General features: G+C 40.3%; 2 protein-coding genes across 4 annotated transcripts in view; both read left to right on the forward strand.

The window, feature by feature from the left end:
• The window catches only part of LOC125825752 (elongation factor 1-gamma 2-like), a 1,064,241-nt gene that overhangs the window by 253,096 nt on the left and 783,623 nt on the right, over positions 1–27,522 (forward strand). The window lies entirely within an intron of this gene.
• Positions 8,973–16,043, forward strand: LOC125825736 (uncharacterized; the record flags this gene model as incomplete). The annotated part of the gene is given in 8 exon segments (XM_049505048.1): positions 8,973–10,075; positions 10,526–10,782; positions 11,224–11,861; positions 11,979–12,757; positions 12,911–13,031; positions 14,196–14,250; positions 14,700–14,881; positions 15,948–16,043. Coding segments are annotated over 8 exon segments (3,231 nt in total), but the record flags the coding sequence as incomplete, so codon positions are not given.

Here is a 27,522-nt window from a genome sequence, read left to right on the forward strand (position 1 = left end):
CGGCAGTGATGGTTGCTTTAGTTGTGGGAAGAGTGGACACAACATGAGAGATTGCCCCATGTTTGCCGATAAAGGGAGAAAGGGCAAGCAAGCTCCTCGTAGTGATTCGAATTCCAATGCTCCAAAGCGAAACCGCTTCTATGCTCTCCAAAGCCGAGGTGACCAAGACAGTTCTCCAGATGCAATTACCGGTATGTAAAAAACATTTCAAATTTATGTATATCCTTTACTTGATCCCGATGCTACTTTGTCCTTTGTAACGCCATATATGGCCATGAAGTTTGATGTGCTCCCTGATGGATTGTTAGAACCTTTTTCTGTCTTTACTCATGTTGGTGATTCTGTGGTGGATAAGAGGGTCGATAGAAAGTGTCCCATTTCCTTATCCCATAGAGTTACTTTAGTTGACTTGTTAGAGTTTGACATGTTAGATTTCGATGTTATCCTTGGGATGGATTGGTTCATTCTTGTTATGATTTAATAGATTGTAGGGCTCGTGTGGTCAGATTTCAGTTTCAAAATGAGCCTATCCTAGAGTGGAAGGGGGAAAATTCCATGCCTAAGGTTCAGTTTGTCTGTTATCTCATAGCTAGAAAGATGATCTCTAAAGATTGCATTTATCATCTAGTCAGGGTGAAAAATATAGATTCTGAAACCCCAACGCTTCAGTATGTCCCTGTCGTATATAAGTTTCCAGAAGTATTCCAAGATGACTTGCCCAGTATTCTTCCCAAAAGGGAAATATACTTTGGTATTGTCCTTCTCCCAAATACGCGACATATATCTATTCCTCCTTATAGAATGGCTCTGGTGCAACTTAAGGAGTTGGAAGATTAATCGAAGGATTTATTGGATAAGGGTTTCATCCGACCGAGTATCTCTCCATGGGGTTCTCCAGTTTTGTTTTTAAGGAAGAAAGATGGTTCCCTCCGTATGTGTATTGATTATCGTCAGTTGAACAAGGTGACCAATAAGAATAAGTGTCCTTTTCCAATAATAGATGATTTGTTTGACAAACTTCAAGGGGCAAGTTATTCCTCTAAGATTGATCTTCGTTCGGGTTATCACCAATTGTGGGTGAAAGAAGATGATATTCCGAAGACGGCTTTTAGAAGATATGGTCATTATGAGTTTTTGGTGACGTCGTTTGGGTTGACTAATGCTCCAGTGGCATTTATTAAATTGATGAATATGGTGTTTAGACAATACCTTGATTTGTTTGTAATTGTGTTTATCGATGATATTTTGATCTATTCGAGGAGTGAGGATGAGCATATTGATCATATAAGCATGGTTATTGAGGTGGATCCAAAGAAGACAAATGTGGTCAAGAGTTTTCCTAGATCTCTAACTCCTTCAGATATTATAAGCTTTTTGGGTTTGGCCGATTACTATAGAAGGTTTGTTGAGAGATTCTACTCCATTGCTTCTCCTTTGATGGCTTTGACTCAAAAGAAGGCTAAATTTATATGGTCAATAGGTTGTGAGAAAAGTTTCCAAGAGTTGAAAGATACACTTACTTCCGCTCCGGTATTGACCTTATCGGAAGGTACGAATGGCTTTGTGGTATATTGTGATGCCTCTAGAGTTGGGTTGCGACGTGTGCTTATGCAAAATGCTAAAGTTATTACCTATGCTTCAAGGCAAATTAAGATCAATGAGAAGAATTATCCTACCTATGACCTTGAGTTAGCGGCGGTTTTTTTTTACCTTAAAGATATGGAGGCATTATTTGTATGGGGTCCATGTTGATGTGTTCACCTATCATAAGAGTTTGCAATATGTGTTTAGTCAAAATGGTTTTAATTTTCGCCAAAGAAGGTGGCTAGAATTATTGAAGGATTTTGACATGAGTGTTCTCTATCACCTCGGTAAAGCAAATGTGATAGCGGATGCTCTTAGTCGATTGTCAATGGTTAGTGTTGCTCATGTTGAGGATGAAAAGAAAGAGTCTGTTTGAGATGTTTATAGGTTGGCTCGATCAAGTGTTCAACTAGTGGGTTCCACAAAGGGTGGTGTTATGGTTCATAATGGGTCTGAATCATTTTTTGTGATGGATGTGAAGTCTAAGCAAAGTCTTGATCCAATTTTGGTAGAATTGAAAGAGGCGGTACTCAAAAAGTCTGTTGAGACTTTCTCCTAAGGAGGAGATGGGGTACTTAGATATCAAGGTCGGTTATGTATCCCGAATGTTGATGACTTGAGGGAACAGATCTTGGCAGAAGCCCATAGTTCTCGGTATTCTATTCACCCGGGAGTGATACGCTCAAATTACACCTCCTTTTAGAAGCATAAGCGATCGTTATCAAGTAAAGAACCCAACTTGTAGGTTGGGATCGATCCCACGAGGAAAATGGTTTAGACTTTACTTTTAACCAACAATTATATTCAATTAGTCAAATTATTTCCACAAATAGGTAATAAAAAGGGGGGTTGTGTTTGTGTGAAACAAATAGTAATACGTGATATTGTAATCAATAATTAAACTCAACTTTGGTTGTTATCAAGATAAGAGAAATAACTAGGGTACACGTGTTCCCCATAATCTCATAACGCAGTAATCCTAGTAATAGCAATCCTTTTCTAGTGTATTACATGCAAAGTGATAAGTTAGGTATCTCTAAATCCTTGGTCCGGCATCTACAGAATTTCACCCCGCACCTTGGTCCGGCTACGTGTGTATAATTTACTAACCCTTACCTTTACCTCATATTAGACATCATAATCGATGTTTGGCTTAGTTATTACTTCGCACCAATCGACACTAGCCTATTAGATAGTATCACACTAAATCTATGTTGATAATTCTTTTCTTGTTAATTACCTCCTTGGTCCAGAAAGTAGTAACAAGGCGAGTTCTAACGTTGGCCACCGTTAAAAAGACTTCTAAACGAAAGAATTATCAATGCATGCAAAATACTAGTCAAGAATTGCTTATTTACTATTCATACTTTGTTAATCGATCATGGTTCCCACAACCCTAGTTGTGGATTTAGTTACTCATATTAGCAAGAACACAATTCATAATTGTAGATGGAGAAATCATGAACTTACGTCAAGAGAATAATAAACCCAGAAAATTAACTTGAATTGCAAAGCCAAAATCTTCAAAACGAAGTTGGGAAATCAATAATTGCTAGGGTTGCAAATTAATCTCCAAAGTTACAAAGTAAAAATAGAATAATAGTGTCTAACCCCCAAAAACGAGGTTTACATGCCCTATTTATAGAAAACAAATCCTAAGTAAAAAAGGAAACAAATTAAGGAAAGTTTTGTTCAGGTACGCGTCTTCGATCCACGAGACTGACTTACGGACCGTCGATGGATCTACGGTCCGTAAGTCCTTTCCATCACTCGGGACTTAGAAAATATTTCAGCATCCAACCATCAGCTTTTCTGAAGCAAACGACGAACCAGCAGCACGGACCGTAGATCGACCTACGGTCCGTCAATCCCTTCCGTAGCTCCATACTTAGCATCTTCAAAAATCAGGTACTGGAACCCTCGCAGTCTCACTCTACGGATCAACGGTACGGTCCGTAGATCAATCTACGGACCGTCAATGGGCACCGTGGTTCCACACTTGGTCAGATTTCCCTGATTTGTCCTCAACACATTCCTGCTGATCTACGGTCATCACCTACGGACCGTGAATGGACCTACGGTCCATAGATGACCTCCGTGGATGCCTTTTTCTGCATTTCCTTCAGCTATCTCTAAACTTCCACGCCTGAACACCTTTCCTGCAAAACATGATAAAACATATAAAAACCAATATAAAAAGGCCCTAGACACACACAACTTGTAAGTGAACTGTATTAGAAATACCATAAACTCACGGTATATCAACACCCTCAACTAAAATTCGTTGTTTGTCCTCAAGCGACGCACTAGAACTCTAAACGACACTTGTATAGAAGCAAGCATTTCTAACTCAAGCAATCACATGGCTCTCTACCTCCTCATTGTTCGGGTGCACATTCGTTCTCTTAGACTCGATAAGCCAACTCATGTGGATCCCATCATGACACAGACCAACCAACTGACACACAACAGACACCTTCTCACTGTCACCCAGATACCAACTTTCCAACAATGGAACTAGTGCCCTTACTTCAAACGAAATCCTCTTTTAGCAAAAAATTGATTTCATTCATGGTACAAGGATTTATTCAACACTCACGCTCAGAAGTAATTTCAAATATAGTTCGTGCTTACTGCCATAAGCTTGCCCTTATTTTCACTGCTCAGACTCTTCAAACTAGACTCCAGGATCACTATAGGACTTTATTGGCTTGTAACGTAGGCTCAGGGTCAGGTGTGGTACATTTGGGTACTGTTTAGTGACTTTCTGCCCTCCTTGTCATTACACTAGGCTTTTAACCTCTTTTTGCCCTATTTTTGTCATATTATTGTTTTACCGCTTTCCCTTGATTTTCTTCAACCACGGAAGTGACTTTAAATTTTGTAGCTCAATTTCTTTTTATTTAATTGCTCCTTTCTCTTTGAATAATTCACATCATTTCCTTACATTTCCCCCAATTTTTATTTTTGTTCTTTTTTTTTTCTTTTTTTTTTCTCTTTTTTTTTTCCCACTCTTTTCATCCCCATTTTTCTTTCAGTTTCCTCTTTCATAGCCACCCTCAACTTATGGATTTTCCGTTAGTTGAGGTTCACAATACCCGATGTCAAGTCAGGGCCAAGATTGAAGTTACTTTTTACATTAGCCACCCTCAACTTAGGCTTTTGGCCTAAGTCAAAGTGCACATGTCCAAGGAGGGACCGGGGCCAACATAGTAGATTATGGGAAGGTGAGTTCGGGGTTTTAGAAAGAAATGGTTTATTTTTAGGCTCAAAGTTGGATCAAAGGGAACAGTTATTTCATTTGGTTGAATCCTTCTAGGCAATTTATGGGTTTTTCAGAACAACGGCCTATGATCACTTCCTATCTTCTAGATTGAATTGTCTTAGCAGGACTAACCGGGCAAGTTCTAGTTTTGCACAAAACTGTTTGAACAATCAATGATTCTCACCCACTCTTGGCACAAGTTTCATTATCAGATTATCAGACTACCCAGTTCAAGTTTCAGGTTTAATCATGCAATCAAGTCGATTGTTACTATGTCATACTCAGAGCCAACACAATCAGCAACTCGTAGCCTACTTCTAGCATACAACTCAGAATCTGACGGGTATCATTTTTCCTAAGCCATCATGCTTCGTTTTGTATCATGCTTCTACACACACAATCCTAAGACATGCCGGTTCAACAAAAATTAAACAGTCTCTTGGGGCAAAAGAACACAGGCAAGAAAACCCCAAGAGAGGATACATGAGTTGGGTTACTCAGGCTTCACCCTATCACTCACGATCCATTTACCCCACCCCCAACAAAAATAGATGCAATTTTCCACAATGCATACATAGACAGTAAAAGTGAATGGATTTGAGTAAAGCAAACATATGGCGCAAAGCGCCGGCGAATCATCAACAAGCAGGGGGATCTGGTTTCCCGGAGCCCTCTGGAACATCAGTGGGGGCACCCTCAGTAGTGCCCACCTCAGCACTCCTAGCACCCTCAGTTGTGCGCTCTATCAAACGCTCCGCACCATCAGTGGTGCTCGCAACGCCTCTCAAAATAGGCTGATCCTCTATAACCGGGGCAGAGCTCGATGCCCTTGCAGCTCTGTCACTCACCCTCTGCTGGTGCAACTCTTCATCTGCAATCGAGGCCCTCCTAGCCTCCTTCTCTTGCCGACACTGTCTCTTTTGAGCTTTCTCTTCCTCTGTGCGATGAGAGCGGTGCTGCTTGCCCTTGGCATGTGTCGGTGCAGGCCCCTCCTCGGCGATGCCACTGAATAGAGCATCTAGCACTGTATCATCAGCCAGCGCAGTAGGGGCAGCCTGAGTCTCAACTGAAGGTGCAGCAAGAATGACATCTACATCAGTCCGGAGGCTGGCTATGTCAGCCTGCAAAGCAGATAAGTCTGTGGCCGAAACTGATCGCTCGAGGACTCGCAACTCAAAGGCGTCAAGCCGCTTATTAACAGCCAGGACCTTACGGTCCATCATCCCCTCCATCCTGCACTCCAATCTAGCCTCGGACTCGGCAATTGACTTTTGCATCCAAGGCTGGATGTGATGCAGCAGTGTGGCCATCTGCGCCTCTAACTTTTGTACTTTGGCCATCGGGACAACCGTCGCTCCTAACGGTGGTGTAGACCGGGAAGAACTAGAAGCAACACAAGCTGCCTGAGAAGAGGAGCCTGGGACAGTGTCGGTGTGGTCTGGGATAATGGGGTCACCGCCTTGTGCCTGCCCCACAGTGTCTGCAAGATCGGAGCTTAAGGGGGTACCTCAATCTGGGGCTTTCTGCTAGGTGCTGCCACATTCGCGTCATCCCGAATAAGGCCGATGTCCAATGCCCCTGTAGGGTGGACTAGCCTGTCACAATGCCAGATCGGCACTCCAGAGTCCCTTCACAAGTGAAATATCAGACAAGGGAAAGGGTAAGTAGTGGAGGTCCTGAAAGCTCTCTCGTGAATCTCTGCCAGCAGCATTCGGGCAAAGTGGATCTCTACTCCCGCCACCAATGCAGCAACCATCACCGCTCTATCCCAAGTGACCTGATTGTCAGCTTTTGTGGGCGACACTCTGTTGCGTACCAACAGCCAGAAGAATTTTTCTACGAAGTTCAATGTGGCCTTCCGGATGCCCAACCGTGGAGCAGCGACCCATTCTGCTCGCTCTCCATTTGCAGCAATGTACCTGGCCAGCCATAGTATCACAGCCTGATAGCATCCAAGGAAGCTCTACTCCATTGAAGGACAAGGATGACGCTTTAGAAACTCCAAGGAGGCCCATAACAAGATCTCAAACCAAGGAGTTCAATGATAAGCTCAATGGGCTTCAATCGCTGATCCAAAGGTTTCTTATTGGGGAAGAAGAGCTCAAGCCCAAGGGAGAGGAATTGTCCAAATGCTACAATTATTTGGTGGCCCAAATTCAAGCCCAAGATGAGGAATTTTAAGGTCCAATTTCGTGCAAAAAAGGTCAAGAAGAGTCCAAGAATCAGCCACAACAAGAGTTGCTTTCTGCCCAAGTTTTGAGAGAAGACTAGTCAAACTTTCCAAGATTGTCAAGATTCTTTTCCTAGTTGGGATTTACCTTATTTATTTATTTATATATAGGTTATTAATATTTTCCTTAGTCTATTTATGGTCTCCTAAGTACCATTTAATGCTTTCCTAGAAGTACTAAATTTGTTCCTAGTTAGGTTACTTTATTTCCTTTCTAGAGTAGGATTCCTTGTAATTGTTTTTTTTAGGGTTTGGCTTCTTGGACGTTTTTCCCTTCTCCTATATATAGGAGTCCTTTTCATTCATTAAAGACAATTTAGATTGATATTAAGAATATTTGAGAGAGTTCTTTGAACCTTTGTGACTTGTTCTTTGAGAATTTATCTTTAAACCTTTACTAGTTTCATAGTTTAAGGTATAAAGTAACTTCTTCTTGTGATATCTTTGGTTTCTTTTTGGTATTCTTTAGAAGGTGATTAGTTTCTACATACTAATTATTGTCTTTAGTTACTCATAAAGCGGTCAAGATCCGAATCTATCGTTTTGATTCGTTTTCTCAAGTAAAGGCGTTAGATTTCTTCCATAAATCTATACGTTGTTACTTGGATCTTTTCAAGGCCTTAGAACATCTAATCTTTGGAAATTCGTGGATCTTTCCTTCGAATTTCCCATATCTTTATTTAGTTTTTTTTGTTTCTTTTCTTTGTGCTTCCGCATTCTAATATTTAATTCTCTATGTGTGATCTCCCTTAACCTTGTTGTTATCAAGTGGTATCAGAGCGGTTCTATCAAGATTCCGTTCTTGATAAATCTTGGGATTTCTTCTTAGAGCAACAACAAAAAAAAAAAAAAAAAAAAAAAAAATTGCGTGAACAGTAGCGTCGTGAAAAATAAAAATAAAAATAAATTATTACAGTTGCGTGAACAGAAAAAAAAAAGTTATAACTTGCTCTCAAAGAAATCTGATTACTTGTCCTCCAAGAAATTTGATTACTTGATACCCAAGAAAGCTTATTACTTGCTATTCAAGAAATCTTATTACTTGCTCTCCAAGTAAACTTATTACTTGCTCTCCAAGTTTTGCATTAATTTGTTTCCAAGCAAGAAGGTAGCAAGAAGAGGGGATTCCAGACCTTTAAGAATAAGAGGAATTTTTTTTTTTCTTGTTCTTATAATTCTAAAATAAGTTCCTTTTTATTCGCGTTTTGTTTCAACTAAATCCTACTTGTTCTAGGACTAGTTCTTTACTTTCTTTTGTACCCCAAGATTCCATACTTTATTACTACGAACTTGATACACGTTTTGGTTTAATTATAAATCTACAAAGTATTCTCGTTCAAAGGTGATTTTTTGTGGAAAAAGGCAAGTGTGGGTGAGTTTAAAAGAGGGTAAAAGCCATATTAAAAGTGTGATACTTGATCATTTATTCTTTTTTTTTTTTAGATGTCTAATTCAGGTGGTGATGAGGAAAGGGCTCGTTTAGAAACCGAGGTCAAAGGAAGGAACGACTTCACCCTTCAAGCTATGCACCAACAATTTGAGAGATGGACCCTTCAATTTCAAGAGATGAGGGATATGATTATCGAGCAGAATGACACCATAGCTGCAATTAGGAGGGAGAATAATGTTGTACCCCCAAATAATGTTAGACCCCAAGTTAGAAGGAATGTACCCCATATCCCTTTTGTAAATCCTAAATATGATAATGATGATTTTGATGTTGAATTTAATCTAGAAAGAAGAGATAGGAGGGGACAAAGAGGTAGAGTAGAAGATGATAATATAAATAGTATAAAGATGAAGATGCCATCTTTCAAGGGGACAAGGGATCCAGACTTGTACCTTGATTGGGAGAGACGAGTTGAAGCCATCTTTGATTGCCATAACTACTCTGAGGGTAAGAAAGTTAAACTTGCTATTGTTGAGTTTTCTGATTATGCTGCTTCTTGGTGGAAAAAGCTTGCTAGGGACAGATTGCAAGAGGAGCTACCACCTATTGCTACGTGGGCAGAGATGAAGAGGGTAATGAGGAAGCGATTTATTCCATCATACTTCCAAAGAGATCTACAATCTCGCCTTCAACGCTTGAAGCAAGGCTCCATGTCGGTGGATGAGTACTTCAAAAGCATGGATATGGCTATGATCCAAGCTAACTGCATGGAGGAAGAAGAGGCTACAATAGCTAGATTTTTAAATGGTTTAAATACAGAAATAGCTAATGTAGTAGAGATACAACAATATGTAACTTTAGATGAGTTAGTTGATTTGTCTGTAAAAGTTGAAAAACAAATTGAGAAAAAGCAGCAAAATAACTCATGGAGAAGTCGACCAAACACTATCTCTAAGAAGCCATGGTCAACTCAAGAGGGGAAAGCTCCTTCCAAACCTCAAGATGATAGAGGTAAAGGTAAGGTTGAGGAGGGAGGTAAAACCTTTAATCCTAAATCTTCTAAACCTTCAAGTTCTATTCAATGTCACAAATGTCATGGAAGGGGGCATATGATGCATGAATGTCCAAGTAGAAGAAACATCCTACTTAGAGAGAATGGAGAATATGAGAGTGAAAAAAGTGAGGGGGAAGAAGAAGAGGGAGAAGGTGTAAGTGAGGAAGATGATTTGGAACTGCCTAATGATGGTATAATTGGGGTGGTTAGGAGAATTATGACTATCAATTTGGGTAGTGTTGATGAAGGGCAGAGAGAGAATTTGTTTCATACTAGGTGTGGGATAAAAGGGAAGACTTATTCTATGATTATTGATGGGGGAAGTTGTGCAAATGTGGTGAGTTCATACTTGGTGGATAAACTAGGAATTGCATGCATGAAGCGCTCTACCCCATATAGGCTCCAATGGTTGAATGATTGTGGAGAAGTAAAAGTAAACAAACAATGCATGATTTCATTCAATGTTGGTAGGTATGAAGATGAGATTCTTTGTGATGTAGTTCCAATGCAAGCATGTCATGTTTTACTTGGCCGACCTTGGCAGTATGATAGGGATACTACTCATCATGGGAGAAAGAATAGGTATAGTCTTCTGCATAATGGTAAGAAGTATACTCTTGCACCATTATCTCCTTCTCAAGTGTTTGAAGATCAAAAACGATTGAGGGAAACAATGGGAAAACAAAAGGGAGAGGTAAAAAGTGAGCTTGAGGGAAAAGAAAAAGGCCAAGAGATAGAAAAAAAGAGAGATGGCCGAGAGAAAGAGAGAGAGGGCAGCGATCTAAGTAAAGAGGTAAAAGAGGGTGTGAGTAAAAAAATAAAATGTTTTGGTGAGAGGAAAGAGGCTAAGGAAAAGAAAAATGAGAGCCTTTATATAAAAGCCAAAGAGTGTTTGAATGCTAGGAGAGAGGGACTACCCATAATACTACTTACTTACAAAGAAGTATTGATTAATTTTGAACAACTAACTCCTTCTTTGCCAAATAGTGTTTCTTCTCTTTTGCAGAATTTTGAAGATGTTTTTCCTGATGACACTCCAAAGGGATTGCCACCTTTGAGAGGGATTGAGCACCAAATAGACTTTGTGCCTGGGTCTCAACTTCCTAATAGGCCTGCCTATAGGAGCAATCCTGAAGAGACCAAAGAATTACAACGGCAAGTTGAAGAATTGCTTGTAAAGGGATTTGTTCGAGAGAGTATGAGCCCATGCTCTGTTCCAGTCCTATTGGTCCCCAAAAAGGATGGAACATGGAGGATGTGTGTAGATTGTCGAGCCATCAACAAGATAACGGTAAAGTATCGCCATCCTATCCCTCGTCTTGATGACATGTTGGACCAACTGTATGGTTCCAAAATCTTTTCTAAAATTGATCTAAAGAGTGGTTACCATCAGATTCGTATGAATCCTGGAGATGAATGGAAAACTGCTTTTAAGACCAAATATGGACTTTATGAGTGGTTAGTTATGCCCTTTGGCTTGACTAATGCACCAAGCACTTTTATGAGACTAATGAATCATGTTTTTAAAGATTTCCATGGAAAATTTATTGTGGTGTATTTTGATGACATCTTGATCTTTTCTCAAAATCTGGATGAACACCTAGAGCACTTAAAACAAGTTTTTGAAGTTCTTAGAAATCAGCGCTTATTTGCTAATCTCAACAAGTGTGCTTTCTGTGTGGATCGTGTGGTTTTCTTAGGGTTTGTGGTCAGTTCTAAGGGAGTTGAAGTAGATGATGAGAAAATCAAGGCAATAAAAGAATGGCCTAAACCTAATAGTGTAACTGAAGTTAGGAGTTTTCATGGACTTGCTAGTTTTTATAGGAGGTTTGTGCGAGACTTTAGCACCATTGCTGCTCCTTTAACTGAAGTTATAAAAAAAGATAAGGTTTTTACATGGGGAAAGGAACAAGATGATGCATTTAACTTGCTGAAGGATAAATTGTGTTCTGCGCCTCTTTTGCAATTGCCTGATTTTTCTAAGTCTTTTGAAGTTGAGTGTGATGCCTCTGGTAAGGGCATAGGTGCAGTTTTGATGCAAGACTCCAAGCCAATTGCCTACTTTAGTGAAAAGCTAAGTGGAGCAACATTGAACTACTCAACTTATGATAAAGAGCTATATGCCTTGGTGAGGGCGTTAGCTACATGGCAGCACTACTTGTGGCCTCGAGAATTTGTGGTCAACACTGATAATGAGTCATTAAAATACTTGAAGAGCCAAGGTAAACTTAGTCGTAGGCATGCTAAATGGGTAGAGTTTATTGAAACTTTTCCTTATGTAATTGCTTACAAACAAGGAAAGGAGAATGTGGTTGCTGATGCACTCTCAAGAAGGTATGTTTTGATCTCTACTCTTACTTCAAAGTTATTGGGTTTTGACCAAATCAAGTTCCTCTATGCTAATGATTCTGATTTTGGTGAGATTTTTGCTGAATGTAAGTTAGGTCCTTTTGAGAAATTTAATCTTCAAGATGAATTTCTATTCAAGGAAAATAAATTATGTGTTCCTAACTGCTCGTTGCGTGAACTATTTGTTAGGGAAGCACATTGTGGAGGGCTAATGGGACATTTTGGTGTACCCAAAACACTGGAAATACTTTCTGAACATTTTTATTGGCCTAGCATGAGAAAGGATGTTGAAAAAGTGTGTTCTTATTGTCTTGAATGTAAATAGGCTAAGTCTAGAACATTGTCGCATGGTCTTTATACTCCTTTACCTGTTTCTAATTCCCCTTGGATTGATATTTCTATGGATTTCATATTGGGGCTGCCAAGGACTAAGTATGGTAAGGATAGTATATTTGTGGTAGTAGATAGATTTTCTAAAATGGCTCGTTTTATCCCATGTAAAAAGACTAATGATGCATCTCATGTGGCTGACTTGTTTGTAAAGGAAGTGGTTAAATTGCATGGAATACCTAGAACTATTGTTAGCGATAGGGATGCCAAGTTCTTAAGTCACTTTTGGAGAATTCTTTGGGGAAAGTTGGGAACTAAATTGCTATTTTCTACATCTTGTCACCCACAAACGGACGGGCAAACGGAAGTGGTTAATAGAACTTTAGGGAACATGTTGAGGGCTATTTTGAAAGGAAAGTTGACTTCTTGGGAAGATTACTTACCTATTGTAGAATTTGCTTATAATAGGACCTTCCATTCTTCTACTGGTAAGACTCCTTTTGAAGTTGTATATGGATTCAACCCCCTTACCCCCCTTGATTTATTGCCTTTGCCTACTAATGATTTTGCTAATCTTGATGGTAAGAAGAAGGCTGATATGATGAAGAAAATTCATGAACAAACAAGGCTTGCAATTGAAAAGAAGAACAAGGAAGTTGCATTGCGAAGGAATAAGGGCAGAAAATATGTTGTTTTTAAACCTGGTGACTTGGTTTGGGTGCATATGCGAAAGGAAAGATTTCCTTCCAAAAGAAAGACCAAACTAGATCCTAGAGGAAGTGGGCCATACAAAGTCCTTGAAAGGATTGGAGACAATGCTTATAAACTTGATCTTCCTGGTGAGTTCCAAGTTAGTGCTACTTTTAATGTTTCTGATCTTTCCCATTTTGATGCAGATTTGAATTCGAGGACGAATTCTCTTCAAGAAGAGGGGAATGATAGCATCCAAGGAAGCTCTACTCCATTGAAGGACAAGGATGACGCTTTAGAAACTCCAAGGAGGCCCATAACAAGATCTCAAACCAAGGAGTTCAATGATAAGCTCAATGGGCTTCAATCGCTGATCCAAAGGTTTCTTATTGGGGAAGAAGAGCTCAAGCCCAAGGGAGAGGAATTGTCCAAATGCTACAATTATTTGGTGGCCCAAATTCAAGCCCAAGATGAGGAATTTTAAGGTCCAATTTCGTGCAAAAAAGGTCAAGAAGAGTCCAAGAATCAGCCACAACAAGAGTTGCTTTCTGCCCAAGTTTTGAGAGAAGACTAGTCAAACTTTCCAAGATTGTCAAGATTCTTTTCCTAGTTGGGATTTACCTTATTTATTTATTTATATATAGGTTATTAATATTTTCCTTAGTCTATTTATGGTCTCCTAAGTACCATTTAATGATTTCCTAGAAGTACTAAATTTGTTCCTAGTTAGGTTACTTTATTTCCTTTCTAGAGTAGGATTCCTTGTAATTGTTTTTTTTAGGGTTTGGCTTCTTGGACATTTTTCCCTTCTCCTATATATAGGAGTCCTTTTCATTCATTAAAGACAATTTAGATTGATATTAAGAATATTTGAGAGAGTTCTTTGAACCTTTGTGACTTGTTCTTTGAGAATTTATCTTTAAACCTTTACTAGTTTCATAGTTTAAGGTATAAAGTAACTTCTTCTTGTGATATCTTTGGTTTCTTTTTGGTATTCTTTAGAAGGTGATTAGTTTCTACATACTAATTATTGTCTTTAGTTACTCATAAAGCGGTCAAGATCCGAATCTATCATTTTGATTCGTTTTCTCAAGTAAAGGCGTTAGATTTCTTCCATAAATCTATACGTTGTTACTTGGATCTTTTCAAGGCCTTAGAACATCTAATCTTTGGAAATTCGTGGATCTTTCCTTCGAATTTCCCATATCTTTATTTAGTTTTTTTTGTTTCTTTTCTTTGTGCTTCCGCATTCTAATATTTAATTCTCTATGTGTGATCTCCCTTAACCTTGTTGTTATCACAGCCTCTCGCTGCTCAGTATTCCTCTGGAAAGTGCCACTCTGCACGATGTCCCAGCGGTAATCAAATTGCGACGTGTTAGGAGACCAAGATTGGCCCGTGGTAGGACCATAGAGAAAACGGCTAATGGTGGCGGGTGATATGTCCACCGGACACCCTCGAACCAAGGTGGAAGTGAGCGGGGCCTGCGCTAGTGGCTTTGACCGCTTGGAAATGGACTCGCGGAGAGTGGCAGCATAGGAAGCATAGAACTCCCGGACAATCTCCTCGCTATACTTCCCTGGGTCTCGAGCCATCCAGTCACACTTGTGAAGTTTGAACAGCCGGTGAATATCTGGCACAGTATGCAAGATCCCCGTGAGGACTCTGCGCTCCTCTTGTATTAATCGGGCCATTTTTTGTTTGTCATTCACCATCTTTGCATCCCGATAGATTTGCCATTGACCCTCGACACACCACCTATTTAGCTCCCCTGCTACCGGAGCGGGTTCATCATTCCTTGGTGCAGGAATGGCCTCTGAACTAGTTGACTCATCAGACGAGGCTGCTTGGTCATTCTCTCCAGACCTTGTGGACGATTTGGCGTTGGACCCTGTAGCATGGACAGACTCTGATTGTGATGATTGGGAGCCTAAGGCATGGGTAGACTCGGATCCGGACATAGGTCCCTCCGAACTGGAAGCAGCCCCAGTTGGTGACCCGATCAGTGTGTGCTCCTCATCAGACTAGGAGACAGTGACTACGTCGGGGATCACCTTCCGGGGGGTGCTCCTGGGTGCTGCGCGAGAGGCCCTAGGGTTGAGAGGCACATATGTGGGGTCAGAGTCATTCTCGGTGTCCTCATCAATCAACCGGAAGCTAGGGGCAACCGATTTGGACTTGCTCCGTTTCGAGTAGGTGACCATCTTCTTGGGTGCCATCGTACCTGCAGGAATGTCATTAGTGCCAAAACTAACCATATGCAACAAAAGAACTTATTTAGAGTTGGTAACGACCCAAACTAAGTCCACAAAAAAAAATGACAGATGCTACAGAAGTCATCCACGGAGGAGACCTACGGTCCGTAGACTGATCTACGGTCCGTGGATCTCTTCCGTGGATTAGGGTGCCTGAAATAAAGGTCGCAGATGAAAACCACGGAAGTACAGAACGGTCCGTAGATGGATCTACGGACCGTAGTCCACATCCGTGGTTTTACACTTGGTGAAAATTTGCAGGTGCATCAAATGACGAACCCCATCTACGGTCCGTAGATGGATCTACGGTCCGTAGACGGGGTATCGTGGAAGCAATCAGTGCCAGGTATCATACATTGTTGGCTTTTGGTTTCAACATTAACACAACCTAATCATGCATATACACAATTCATATATGTTAGTTCGTCATTCTTAAGATTCCGACCGATTATTATACCCAACAATTTAGACTAGATGTGGAACCCTAAGTCGAAACTAGCATATAGTATTTACGATCACATAAACTCACATCACAATTAAAGCTATACAATCACTATCTATCATTCCAAGGGCATTGTACTATTCAAGTTTATCATGCAATTTCATCTAACAATTACCCAAGGTCAAGACCCACTCCCGACCCTCTATATTCAATCTATGAATTGAAATTCAAAGTGAAGAGAAAGTCTATTACCTTACAAGCAACAAGGAGTGGGGTGATTGTGTGATGGTACTATGATTTAGCAAGACCAATGAGTCACCTTTTCGTCACTGACCAAACACCAGACCCTTTTTATCAGATTATGGAGTGGGTTGATTATGGTATGGAAAGGGTTTTGGGAATGTATGGAAGGGAGGATATTATGTGGTGGTTAAGGAGTGATTTGGGAGTTTAAAGAGTGGGTGAAACGGTTGTGGGAGCAATGGAGGGAAGGGAAATGATTTGAAACAATGGGGGTTTTAAGTAATGGGGGTCCGGGTCGGGTCAGTCAACTGTAAGGTGTGGACTCACGAGACCCCGTCTACGGTCCGTGAGTCGATCTACGGTCCGTAGATCAGGACCGTAGATCACAATTATACTAGGACAATGTTAGGGACTTACCTGGGATCTACGGATACCATTGACGGTCCGTGGATCAATCAACGGACCGTCGATGGGGTCTGTAGACCTCTGCACCAGACCATTTTCTGCAGATTTCTTGCGTGGTGTACCTGCACATGAAGCAACCAATAGGCTATTTTTTTTACATTTTCTGGACACTTTTTAGACACGGACCCTATATTACTTCTAGCCAACACTAAGAACTAAAATATTGAAACCCCTACCTACATTGATACAAAAACGCAAGTAATCAAAGAAAGCTAAACTACATAATGTAAAACAGAACCCTATTGTTGGCTAGATTTTACATCTTGGGTTGCCTCCCAAGCAGCGCTTGATTTAACGTCGCGGCACGACGCATGTATCTTGATTATTCAGACTTCATCAGATTGCAGGCCTCAATCACTTCTTGCACAGTTTCATCATTTCCCAGATAGATCTTTATCCTTTGCCCGTTCACCACAAACCTTGTTCCATCCTTATTTTCAAGCTCAACCGCTCCATGCGAGAGCACTTTTGTGAGCAAAAATGGCCCAGTCCACTTGGACTTGAGTTTGCCTGGAAACAAGCGCAACCTAGAGTTGAATAGCAGCACACGATCGCCAACCACAAATTCTCGCTTTTCAATTCTTTGATCATGATACCTCTTCATCTTCTCTTTGTATAAGACTGAACTTTCATAAGCTTTTAGGCGAAACTCATCAAGCACGTTCAAGTCGTTCATCCTTTGATTAGATGCAGTGCCCCAATCCAAATTTAACTTCTTCATTGCCCACATAGCTTTGTGCTCTAACTCTACTGGTAAATGACAAGACTTCCCATATACAAGTTGGTAAGGCGACATACCTATGGGGGTCTTGTATGCAGTGCGATATGCCCATAGAGCATCATCAAGCTTCCTTGACCAATCAGTTCGATTGGCGTTCACAGTCTTCGCCAATATCTGCTTTATTTCTCTGTTGGACACCTCAACTTGACCGCTAGTCTGTGGATGATAGGAGTGGCTACATTGTGACGGACACCATATTTCTCAAGTAGTGTTTTGAACAACTTGTTACAAAAGTGAGAGCCTCCATCGCTAATAACAGCCCTTGGTGTACCAAATCTGGAGAAGATATTCTTTTTCAAGAATGCGGTGACACTTTTCCTTCGTTGTTGGGGAGTGCTACTGCTTCCACCCACTTCGATACATAATCAACCGCGACCAGAATATATTTCATCCCATATGAACTCACAAATGGGCCCATGAAATCAATGCCCCATACATCAAACAATTCGATCACCAATATGGGATTCATAGGGAGCTCTTGTCTCTTTGAAATCCCTCCATCTCTTTGGCACCGATCACAAGACTTGGCGAAATCATGAGCATCTTGGTGGATGGTAGGCCAATAGTACCCACACTGCAAAATCTTATGTGCAGTCCGAATACCACTATGATGCCCACCAACGGGTGATGAATGACATGCTTCAAGTACACTCAACATTTCAACCTCAGGCACACAGCGACGAATAATCCCATCAGCACAACTACGATACAAATAAGGTTCATCCCAAAAGAATTTCTTCACATCATGCATAAATTTCTTTCTTTGGTGAAAAGACAAATCGGGTGGCACAATGTCGCTTGCCAAATAATTAGCAAAGTCTGCGAACCAAGGAATCAAATCATTAGAAGCAGCCAATACCTGTTCATCTGGAAACGCATCATTAATTTCAGCCCTATCTCCAAGCTTTAGCATGGCCTCTTCCTCTAATCTGGACAAGTGGTCGGCAACTTGATTTTCGGTTCCCTTTCTATCTTTTACCACAAAATCAAACTCTTGCAGCAACAATACCCATCTGATCAATCGTGGTTTTGCATCCTTTTTCGCCATCAAATACCTCAATGCAGAATGGTCAGTATGCACGATGACCTTAGTACCAAGCAAGTAGGAACGAAATTTTTGAATGCAAAAACCACCGCAAGAAGTTCTTGTTCGGTCACTGTATAATTCTTCTGGGCCACATTCAGAGCTTTGCTAGCATAGTAAATAGGGTGAAGAATTTTCTCACGCCTTTGACCCAATACTACACCAAGCGCCACTCCACTCGCATCACACATTACCTCAAACGGTTGTTCCCAATATGGTGAAATAATGATAGGTGTTGTAACCAACTTTTCCTTCAACTGTCCAAATGCTCTAAGACAAGCATCATCAAAGCAGAACTTATTCTCCTTCTCGAGCAGTTTGCACAAGGGATGTGCAATTTTTGAGAAATCTTTGATGAATCTCCTATAAAAACCTCCATGCCCAAGAAAACTTCTAACACCTTTTACAGAGATAGGTGGTGGAAGCTTTTCTATTACCTCGACTTTAGCTCTATCAACCTCAATACCTTTCTCTGAAATTCGATGACCCAACACTATACCTTCTTTTACCATGAAATGACATTTCTCCCAATTCAGCACCAAGTTGCAGTCTTCACATCTTTTGAGCACCTCGGCCAGATGTTTTAGACAGTGATCAAACGAATCACCTACCACTGAAAAATCATCCATGAACACCTCAATAGTGTCCTCCACCATATCAGAAAATATCGACATCATACATCTCTGGAAGGTCGCTGGAGCATTGCACAATCCGAATGGCATTCGTTTGAAGCAAAAGTCCCATATGGGCAAGTGAAGGTGGTCTTCTCTTGGTCTTCTGGAGCTATAGAAATTTGATTGTAGCCCGAATACCCATCAAGAAAACAATACCAACCCTTGCCTGCAAGTCTATCTAACATCTGATCAATGAATGGCATAGGGAAGTGGTCTTTCTCTATCCACGCATTCAACTTCCGGTAATCCATGCAAACTCTCCATCCAGTGACAGGCCTCATTGGAACAAGCTCATTTCTTTCATTTGGAACCACAGTCATACCACCTTTTTTAGGTACACACTGCACAGGACACACCCAATTACTATCTGAGATGGGTAAATAACTCCCGCATCCAGCCACTTGATGATCTCCTTTTTGACTACCTCTTGCATAGGTGGATTTAATCTTCTCTGGTGCTCAACACTAGGCTTATGATTGGCATGAGTTGGATTTTGTGAGAACAAATACCGGGGGGAATCCCAATAATATCTGCAATAGTCCACCCAATCGCTCGCTTAACTTCTTTAATACAGTCACCAAACACTCTACTTACCTTGCATTCAAATCTGCTGCAATGATGACCGGCAAAGTATTCTCTTCGCCTAAATATACATACCTCAAGTGCGGTGGTAGAGTTTAAGCTCTAATTTCGGTGCCTCCACAATAGATGGTCTTGTGGGTGGGGACTCGTGATTCTTCATGTCTAGCTCATACTTCTTTGGTTTGGACCGGTATTCACACTTATCAAGTGCGGCTACCAACTCATCATATTCTTCAATACCATCACTACCAAATTCATCATGACTGTGCTATGCCTCAACACCTAATCGCTCTTCAATTTGCACTTCTGACCCACTATCCACTCTGTAAGTTATAGCAGATACTGTTTGTAGCTCACCATTCTGTTCATGGATCTACAGATATTGAAAGTTGCTTTTTCATTGTTCAGTCTGAACTTCATCTGTCCCTTTTCCATATCAACCAACGCACGCCCTGTGGCAAGAAATGGTCTCCCAAGGATGATGGGAACCTCAAAATCAACCTCACAGTCAAGGATCACAAAATCCGCCAGAAAGATGAAAGACTCTACTTTCACTAGCACATCATGGAGCACACCTATGGGCCTCTTCACAGTCCGATCAGCCATCAGTAACCGCATTGCAGTGGGCTTTGGATCCCCTAGACCCAACTTCTTGTAAATAGATAAAGGCATGAGGTTGATGCTAGCACCAAGATCACACAATGCCTTAGCAAAGTGTAATAACCCTATAGTACATAGGATCGTGAAAGCACCAAGGTCTTCCTTCTTCTGCACCAGAGATCTTGTAGCAATAACACTACAATGCTACAATCTATCATCATCTTCAAAACTCACAGACCTTTTCTTTGTCACCATATCTTTCATGAATTTTGCATATCCAGGCATTTGCTCCAAGTCTTCTATCAAAGGGACATTGATAGAAAGTTGCTTCAACATAGTGATAAACCTGCGATATTTCCCGTCTTCAGTCTTCTTCACTAACCTTTGAGGAAAAGGTGGTGGAGGTCTAGGTATGGGAACCACTTTCTGAGGTACCTCCACTTCTTGTTCTGTCACAACCTCTGACTCCTCTCTAACTTTCACCACATCATCTTCTTTTCTATTCTCAACTTCTACCACAGACGGCATAGGTGGATCTATGGTTTGCTTACCTCCTCAAGTGGTAATTGCCATACAATGTCCATCATTCTTTGGATTCTGGATGGTGTTGCTAGGAAGAGTGCTAGGTTAACGCGGGTTCACTGTAGTAGACAACTGCGTCATCTGCTGCTCTAGATGCTTTATTGACACTGCATGGGCATCAACCTTTTGACCAATACCAGATAAGTCGTTTCTCATCTCCTTCACATTCTTATCATAGCATCAAACCTTCTCATCATCTTTGCAGCATATCTTCAATACGCGTCATATTACCTCCAACTTCCCTAGCACCAGATTCCCGATTTTGAGGGGGAACATAGGGTCCAACCCGATCGTTTCTGTTGCCATAGTTGTTCATGTTGTAGTTGTTGTCGCGATTGAAGTTCCCATCTCGGACATAGTGACCCTCTCGGTTGTAATTTCCATAGTTCCGACCTTGGTTCCCTTGACCTTGGCACCAATTTTCCGTGTTGGATCCTTGGGCGTTTGGTCGGAAACCCCCCGTCTGATCATTCACCGCATAAGTGTCCTCTTCATAGTAACACTCCTCAACTGGTGGTGGAGTTCTAGTTAAGTAATTTACAGCATTTACCTTTTCTGCTCCTCCACTCACATGCTTCAATACCAACCCCAACTCTGTCCTCATCTAAGTCATCTCCTCACGAATATCATCTGCAGAGTTAACAGTAGCATTATGAACAGCAAATGTGTTTCTCCCAGTATCTGACCTTCTAGTGCTCCACGCTTTATTGTTGCGAGAGATCCTCTCCAATTTTTCAGCAATCTGTGCGTATGTACAATCACCATATGAACCTCCAGCAATATTGTCAAGTACTTCTTTATTGTTATCATCCTGTCCTCGATAGAAATATTCCTTTAGTGACTCATCATCAATACGGTGATTCGGGACACTTCTTACAAAAGCAGTGAATCTGTCCCACGAGCTACTCACAGACTCTCCAGGTAATGCCACAAAATTGTTGACCCGATCTTTGTGATTGAGCTTCTTAGATACTGGATAGTACTTTGCTTTAAATACCTCTGCTAGTTGGTCCCATGTGAAAATTGAGTTATAAGGAAGCTCAGTGAACCATACTACAGCATCGCCTGTCAGTGACAGAGGGAACACTCGTAACCCAATGACGTTCATATCCAAGTCTGGTCTGCCTACACAACTTTTGTAAACCACTCTGAGCTTGGCTAAGTGAGCATGTGGATCCTCCGATGGCGATCCTGAAAATAAGCTTCTTGCTATAAGCATCTGCATCAAAATACTAGTCACCACAAATGTGTGCCCTGGAGGTAGAGGAGGTAGGACGATGGGTCCATCGGAATCTGCTATGTCGATGTTGCCCCGATAGTTGTCATGGTGTTGTGGGCCTGGTGGACCATGCACTCTCATTGCATCTCCCAATTGATTTTCAGCTAGACCCCGGTTTTCCCCACCAACTACTCTTGGCTGCTGTAACTCAACTGCTTCATCTAGATTTCCTCCGATAGGATGAACTGGAAGTACTTGATTGTTCATTCTTCGCAAAGTTCTGTTCAACTCTGGATCGTACGGAGTAAGTGGTTCGCCTTGGCTCCGTGTACTTGGCATACACTAGAGTCTGAACCTGAGAGAGACAAAAACAAAGAAAAAAAGTAAAATTAGGAAATATTTGACTAACGTTTAATATTGTAGTTAAAACTAAATCTAAAAGCCAGATTCCCCGGCAGCGGCGCCAAAATTTGATACGCTCAAATTACACCTCCTTTCAGAAGCATAAGTGATCGTTATCAAGTAAAGAACCCAACTTGTAGGTTGGGATCGATCCCACGAGGAAAATGGTTTAGACTTTACTTTTAACCAACAATTATATTCAATTAGTCAAATTATTTCCAGAAACAGGTAATAAAAAAGGGGTTGTGCTTGTGTGAAACAAATAGTAATACGTGATATTGTAATCAATAATTAAACTCAACTTTGGTTGTTATCAAGATAAGAGAAATAACTAGGGTACACGTGTTCCCCATAATCTCATAACGCAGTAATCCTAGTAATAGCAATCCTTTTCTAGTGTATTACATGCAAAGTGATAAGTTAGGTATCTCTAAATCCTTAGTTCGGCATCTAGAGAATTTCACCCCGCACCTTGGTCCGGCTACGTGTGTATATAATTTACTAATCCTTACCTTTACCTCATATTAGACATCATAATTGATGTTTGGCTTAGTTATTACTTCGCACCAATCGACACTAGCCTATTAGATAGTATCACACTAAATCTATGTTGATACTTCTTTTCTTGTTAATTACCTCCTTGGTCCGGCAAGTAGTAACAAGGCGAGTTCTAACGTTGGCCACCGTTAAAAAGACTACTAAACGAAAGAATTATCAATGCATGCAAAATACTAGTCAAGAATTGCTTATTTACTATTCATACTTTGTTAATCGATCATAGTTCCCACAACCCTAGTTGTGGATTTAGTTACTCATATTAGCAAGAACACAATTCATAATTGTAGATGGAGAAATCATGAACTTACGTCAAGAGAATAATAAACCCAGAAAATTAACTTGAATTGCAAAGCCAAAATCTTCAAAACGAACTTGGGAAATCAATAATTGCTAGGGTTGCAAATTAATCTCCAAAGTTACAACGTAAAAATAGAATAATAGTGTCTAACCCCCAAAAACGAGGTTTACATGCCCTATTTATAGAAAACAAATCCTAAGTAAAAAAGGAAACAAATTAAGGAAAGTTTTGTTCAGGTACGCGTCTTCGATCCACGAGACTGACTTACAGACCGTCGATGGATCTACGGTCTGTAAGTCCCTTCCGTCACTTGAGACTTAGAAAATATTTCAGCATCCAACCATTAGCTTCTCTGAAGCAAACGACGAACCAGCAGCACGGACCGTAGATCGACCTACGGTCCGTCAATCCCTTTCGTAGCTCCATACTTAGCATTTTCAAAAATCAGGTACTGGAACCCTTGCAGTCTCACTCTACGGATCAACAGTACGGTCCGTAAATCAATCTACGGACCGTCAATGGGCACCATGGTTCCACACTTGGTCAGATTTCCCTGATTTGTCCTCAACACATTCCTGCTGATCTACGGTTATCACCTACGGACCGTGAATGGACCTACGGTCCGTAGATGACCTCCGTGGATGTCTTTTTCTGCATTTCCTTCAGCTATCTCTAAACTTCCGCGCCTGAACACCTTTCCTGCAAAACATGATTAAACACATAAAAACCAATATAAAACGGCCCTAGGTTACACAACTTGTAAGTGAACTGTATTAGAAATACCGTAAACTCACGGTATATCAGGGAGCCACCAAGATGTACAGTCATTTTCGGAAGATTTATTAAATGAATGGGATGAAGTTATTGCGGAATTTTTGGCTAAGTGTCCTAATTGTCAACAAGTAAGGTTGAGCATCAAAGACCATGAGGTTTATCCCAAGACATTGGTATACCTACTTAGAAGTGGGAAGATGTGAATATGGACTTTATTGTAGGGTTGCCACGTACTTGGCGACAACATGACTCGATTTGGGTAATAGTGGATCAGATGACTAAATCTGTTCATTTCATTCCCGTCAAGCTTTCATATTCGGCGGAATATTATGCTAATTTGTATTTGAGAGCGATGGTAAGGTTGCATGGAGTGCCCTTGTCCATAATTTCCGATCGAGGTACCCAATTCACTTCCCAGTTTTGGAAGTTCATTCTAAAAGGGTCTTGGTACAAAGGTTAAGCTTAGCACAACTTTTCATTCCCAAATCGATTGGCAAGTGGAGCATACTATTGAGACATTGGAAGACATGTGGAGGGCTTGTGTGATTGATATTAAGGTTAATTGGGATGCCCATTTGCCATTAGTTGAATTTGCTTATAATACCAGTTATCAGTCGAGTATTTATATGGTTCCATTTGAGGTTCTTTATGGTAGGTGATGTAGGTCTCCTATAAGATGGTTTGAGGTGGGTGAAGTTTCTCTCATAGGTCCAGAATATGTACATAAGGCCATAGAGAAGATTCAGATTACTAGAGAGAGGTTGAAAATGACTCAAAGTCGACCAAAGTCATATACTGGTGTTAGAAGAAGGGATCTCGAGGTTGATGTTCATGATTGGGTTTACTTGTAAATATCACCCACGAAGGGTGTAATGAGGTTTGGTAAGAAAAGGAATATTAGTCCTCATTTTTTAGGCCCATTTGAGATTTTGAGGTGTGTTGGTAAGGTTGCATATGAGATTGAGCTTGATTTGCCAAACGAGTTGCCATCGGTGCATTCGGTTTTCCATGTCTCTATGTTGAAGAAATGTGTTGGGGATCCAACATCCATAGTTTTCTTAGAGCGTTTGGAAGTTAAAGAGAATCTTTCTTATGAAAAGGTTCCGGTTGAAAATTTAGACCGGAAAGTCAAGAAGTTGAGAAACAAGGAAGTTGCTTCCGTAAAAGTGCTATGGAGGAATCATTTAGTTGAGGGTGCTACTTGGGAGGACGAGGCCAATATGATGTCCTGATATCCTCAGTTCTTTCCTTTTACTCTTACTCTAGCTTAAGGTAATGAGTTCCTCCTGGTTGTTCCTTGTTTTGGGAGTCATGTGTGTTTTATGTGCTTTCCATGATTTCTTTATGTTTTGCATATCCATGAAAAAGCTTATGTTTTGAAAGAAATGACTTATATGATTTATTCTTCTCATGTTGATTGTTCATTGAGTAAGAGTTGCCTATAGACCTCATGTGATGATTGCTGAACATGCATTAGATATGCTTTTGAGAACTACTTGCATATTGGCTCTATGAGATTGTGTTAAACATGGTTTTAGCTTGGAGAAGATAGTTCCTCCTTGAACATGAGAAATTTTGAAATTTCATGCATATTGGTTTGTTAGATGTAGTTCCTACTTCCTTTTGATACATTGAGTATGTTTAACTTGGAGTTGATATTTCCTCCTTTATTACGATTTTGATGAGATTGCATGCATGATGGGCTGTTAGAGTTAGATTCACCCCTATGTGATGTTTTGAGAACGTCCTAGCTTGGAGTAAATAATTCCTCCTTGGTAACATGCATTGCATTGTTAGATTGGGTAGTTATCTCCTCTCCTACTCTCTTAAAACTAGTTTGAATCTCATTCGAGGATGAATGATCCCAAGGGGAAGATATTGTAACACCCCGGACTCAATAGATGGAAGCCTACCAAAAATTTAGAACCTACAGATGCCATCCACAAGTACAATAGACGGTCTGTAAATGGAACCACAGACCGTAGGTGTGGTCCGTGGGTTGGCCACCCTGGCAAGTTAATTGAAGCCAAGAGCTAAGGCCAAACCTGTGGAATCTAGGTTAGACCACGGTCCGTGGTCACGGTCTGTAGTTCAATGGCCCAAAAACATAGTCTTTGACGACCATCGATGGTCGTGGAGGATGGACCGTAGATTCCAAGGCTTGGTCAATGGGTGGTTGTTGTAGGTCATCACCTGGTAGTTTTTTGGGGGGTCAGTTGGGTCTTTTCCTAATTAATTAATTCACATACTATGCCAGTTTTCCTAAGTTCCTGGATCGTTTCACGATGCAGATATAGGAGATCAAGGTCATCAATAGGTGCTTCATTGATACCACTTGCAGCTCCAGAGTTGTTTGGTGAGCCTTCTTTCTTCCAAAGGATCCCTTATTTTATTATTTCTATTTTGTTAGAATGATCGGGGATCTTGTCCCGACATCCCTCATAGTAGTAGAGACTGTCTAGTAGACAGTAGTAGTTGAAGAGTCTTTTCATTTCTTTGTTAAATGTTTTAAAGACATGATCTGCCTATTTGGCTAGTTGAATATTCTATTATATTCTTAGTTATTCATTTGAGACATCCAAGTTAAAGCTTGAATTTTTAGTTCATTGTATGTTGAGTAAGTTTTCTGCTGGGTATGGAGCCAAGCCAAGGATACGTTTAGGGCCCGTAATGGTTCTGAAGTCCAGTCCACGTTCATGACGTATGTTAGAACTTAAATCATAACGAGATACTAAAATTACTTATTCAACAACATCAGGACCTTCACTTTCTTGCAACTCGATTCAATTTATATAATATATTTGATTGTAATAACTCATTCATGTGCCAATCATTACTCAATAGTTGGCCTTATGAAATTCCACAACAATGCAAAACCCCCACGTGAAATAACGAACCAACACTTGCAATTGTTACATTGCAAACTATAGCTTTTAGTTTTCTTTTGAAATCATATGAACTTAAAATGCTTAAAATATTGAAAAAAATCAACATAAAAATTGGTTAAGATGTAAAGAATAATACCAAAATTGATACGAATTTATCGAATCATTTCTAACTATGGATATGAATCATGAAGTGTCTTAGTAAGAAAATTCAACCAATCCTTTTTTTTGAAAGAACTGTTCAAGGACCAAACAATCTCTTTCCTTACTACTTCACATAAATCAATTTAAAATCATAAATACTAGGGAAAAGAGTCTGAAAAATACTCCAACTTCTGCCGAAATTACTGTTATGATACCAAACTTTATGGAGGACCTTTTATCCCCTGCACTATTTAATAGTGTATTTTAATGGTATATATGTGCTCACATGGACACATTACTATTTATAATGATGCAATATTTATGAAGTCCACGTGGGCACATATATTCATTTAAAATACACAATTAAATAGTTCAGGGGGGTAAAAGGTCCTTTCAAAATTTTGGTATTGTTACTACAAGTTCGGTCAAAGTTCATATGTATTTCAGACCTTTTCCCCTAAATACTATGAATTAGGAAAGATGTAAGCTAAAACACATTATGTGTAACAACTAAACACCAATTGGACATTGCATATATATTTTTGCTACAATTTTTAAAATTGTTTAAGAAATTAATTAAGCCAAGGTAAAAAGAAATTATGCAAATAATTAAGTAGAAAACTATTTCTATCTACAGGAGTT

Source organism: Solanum verrucosum, unplaced genomic scaffold, assembly GCF_900185275.1.
Source record: "Solanum verrucosum unplaced genomic scaffold, falcon-dt-bn FXZP01000003.1, whole genome shotgun sequence".
In the NCBI taxonomy this organism is placed as follows: Eukaryota; Viridiplantae; Streptophyta; class Magnoliopsida; order Solanales; family Solanaceae; genus Solanum; species Solanum verrucosum.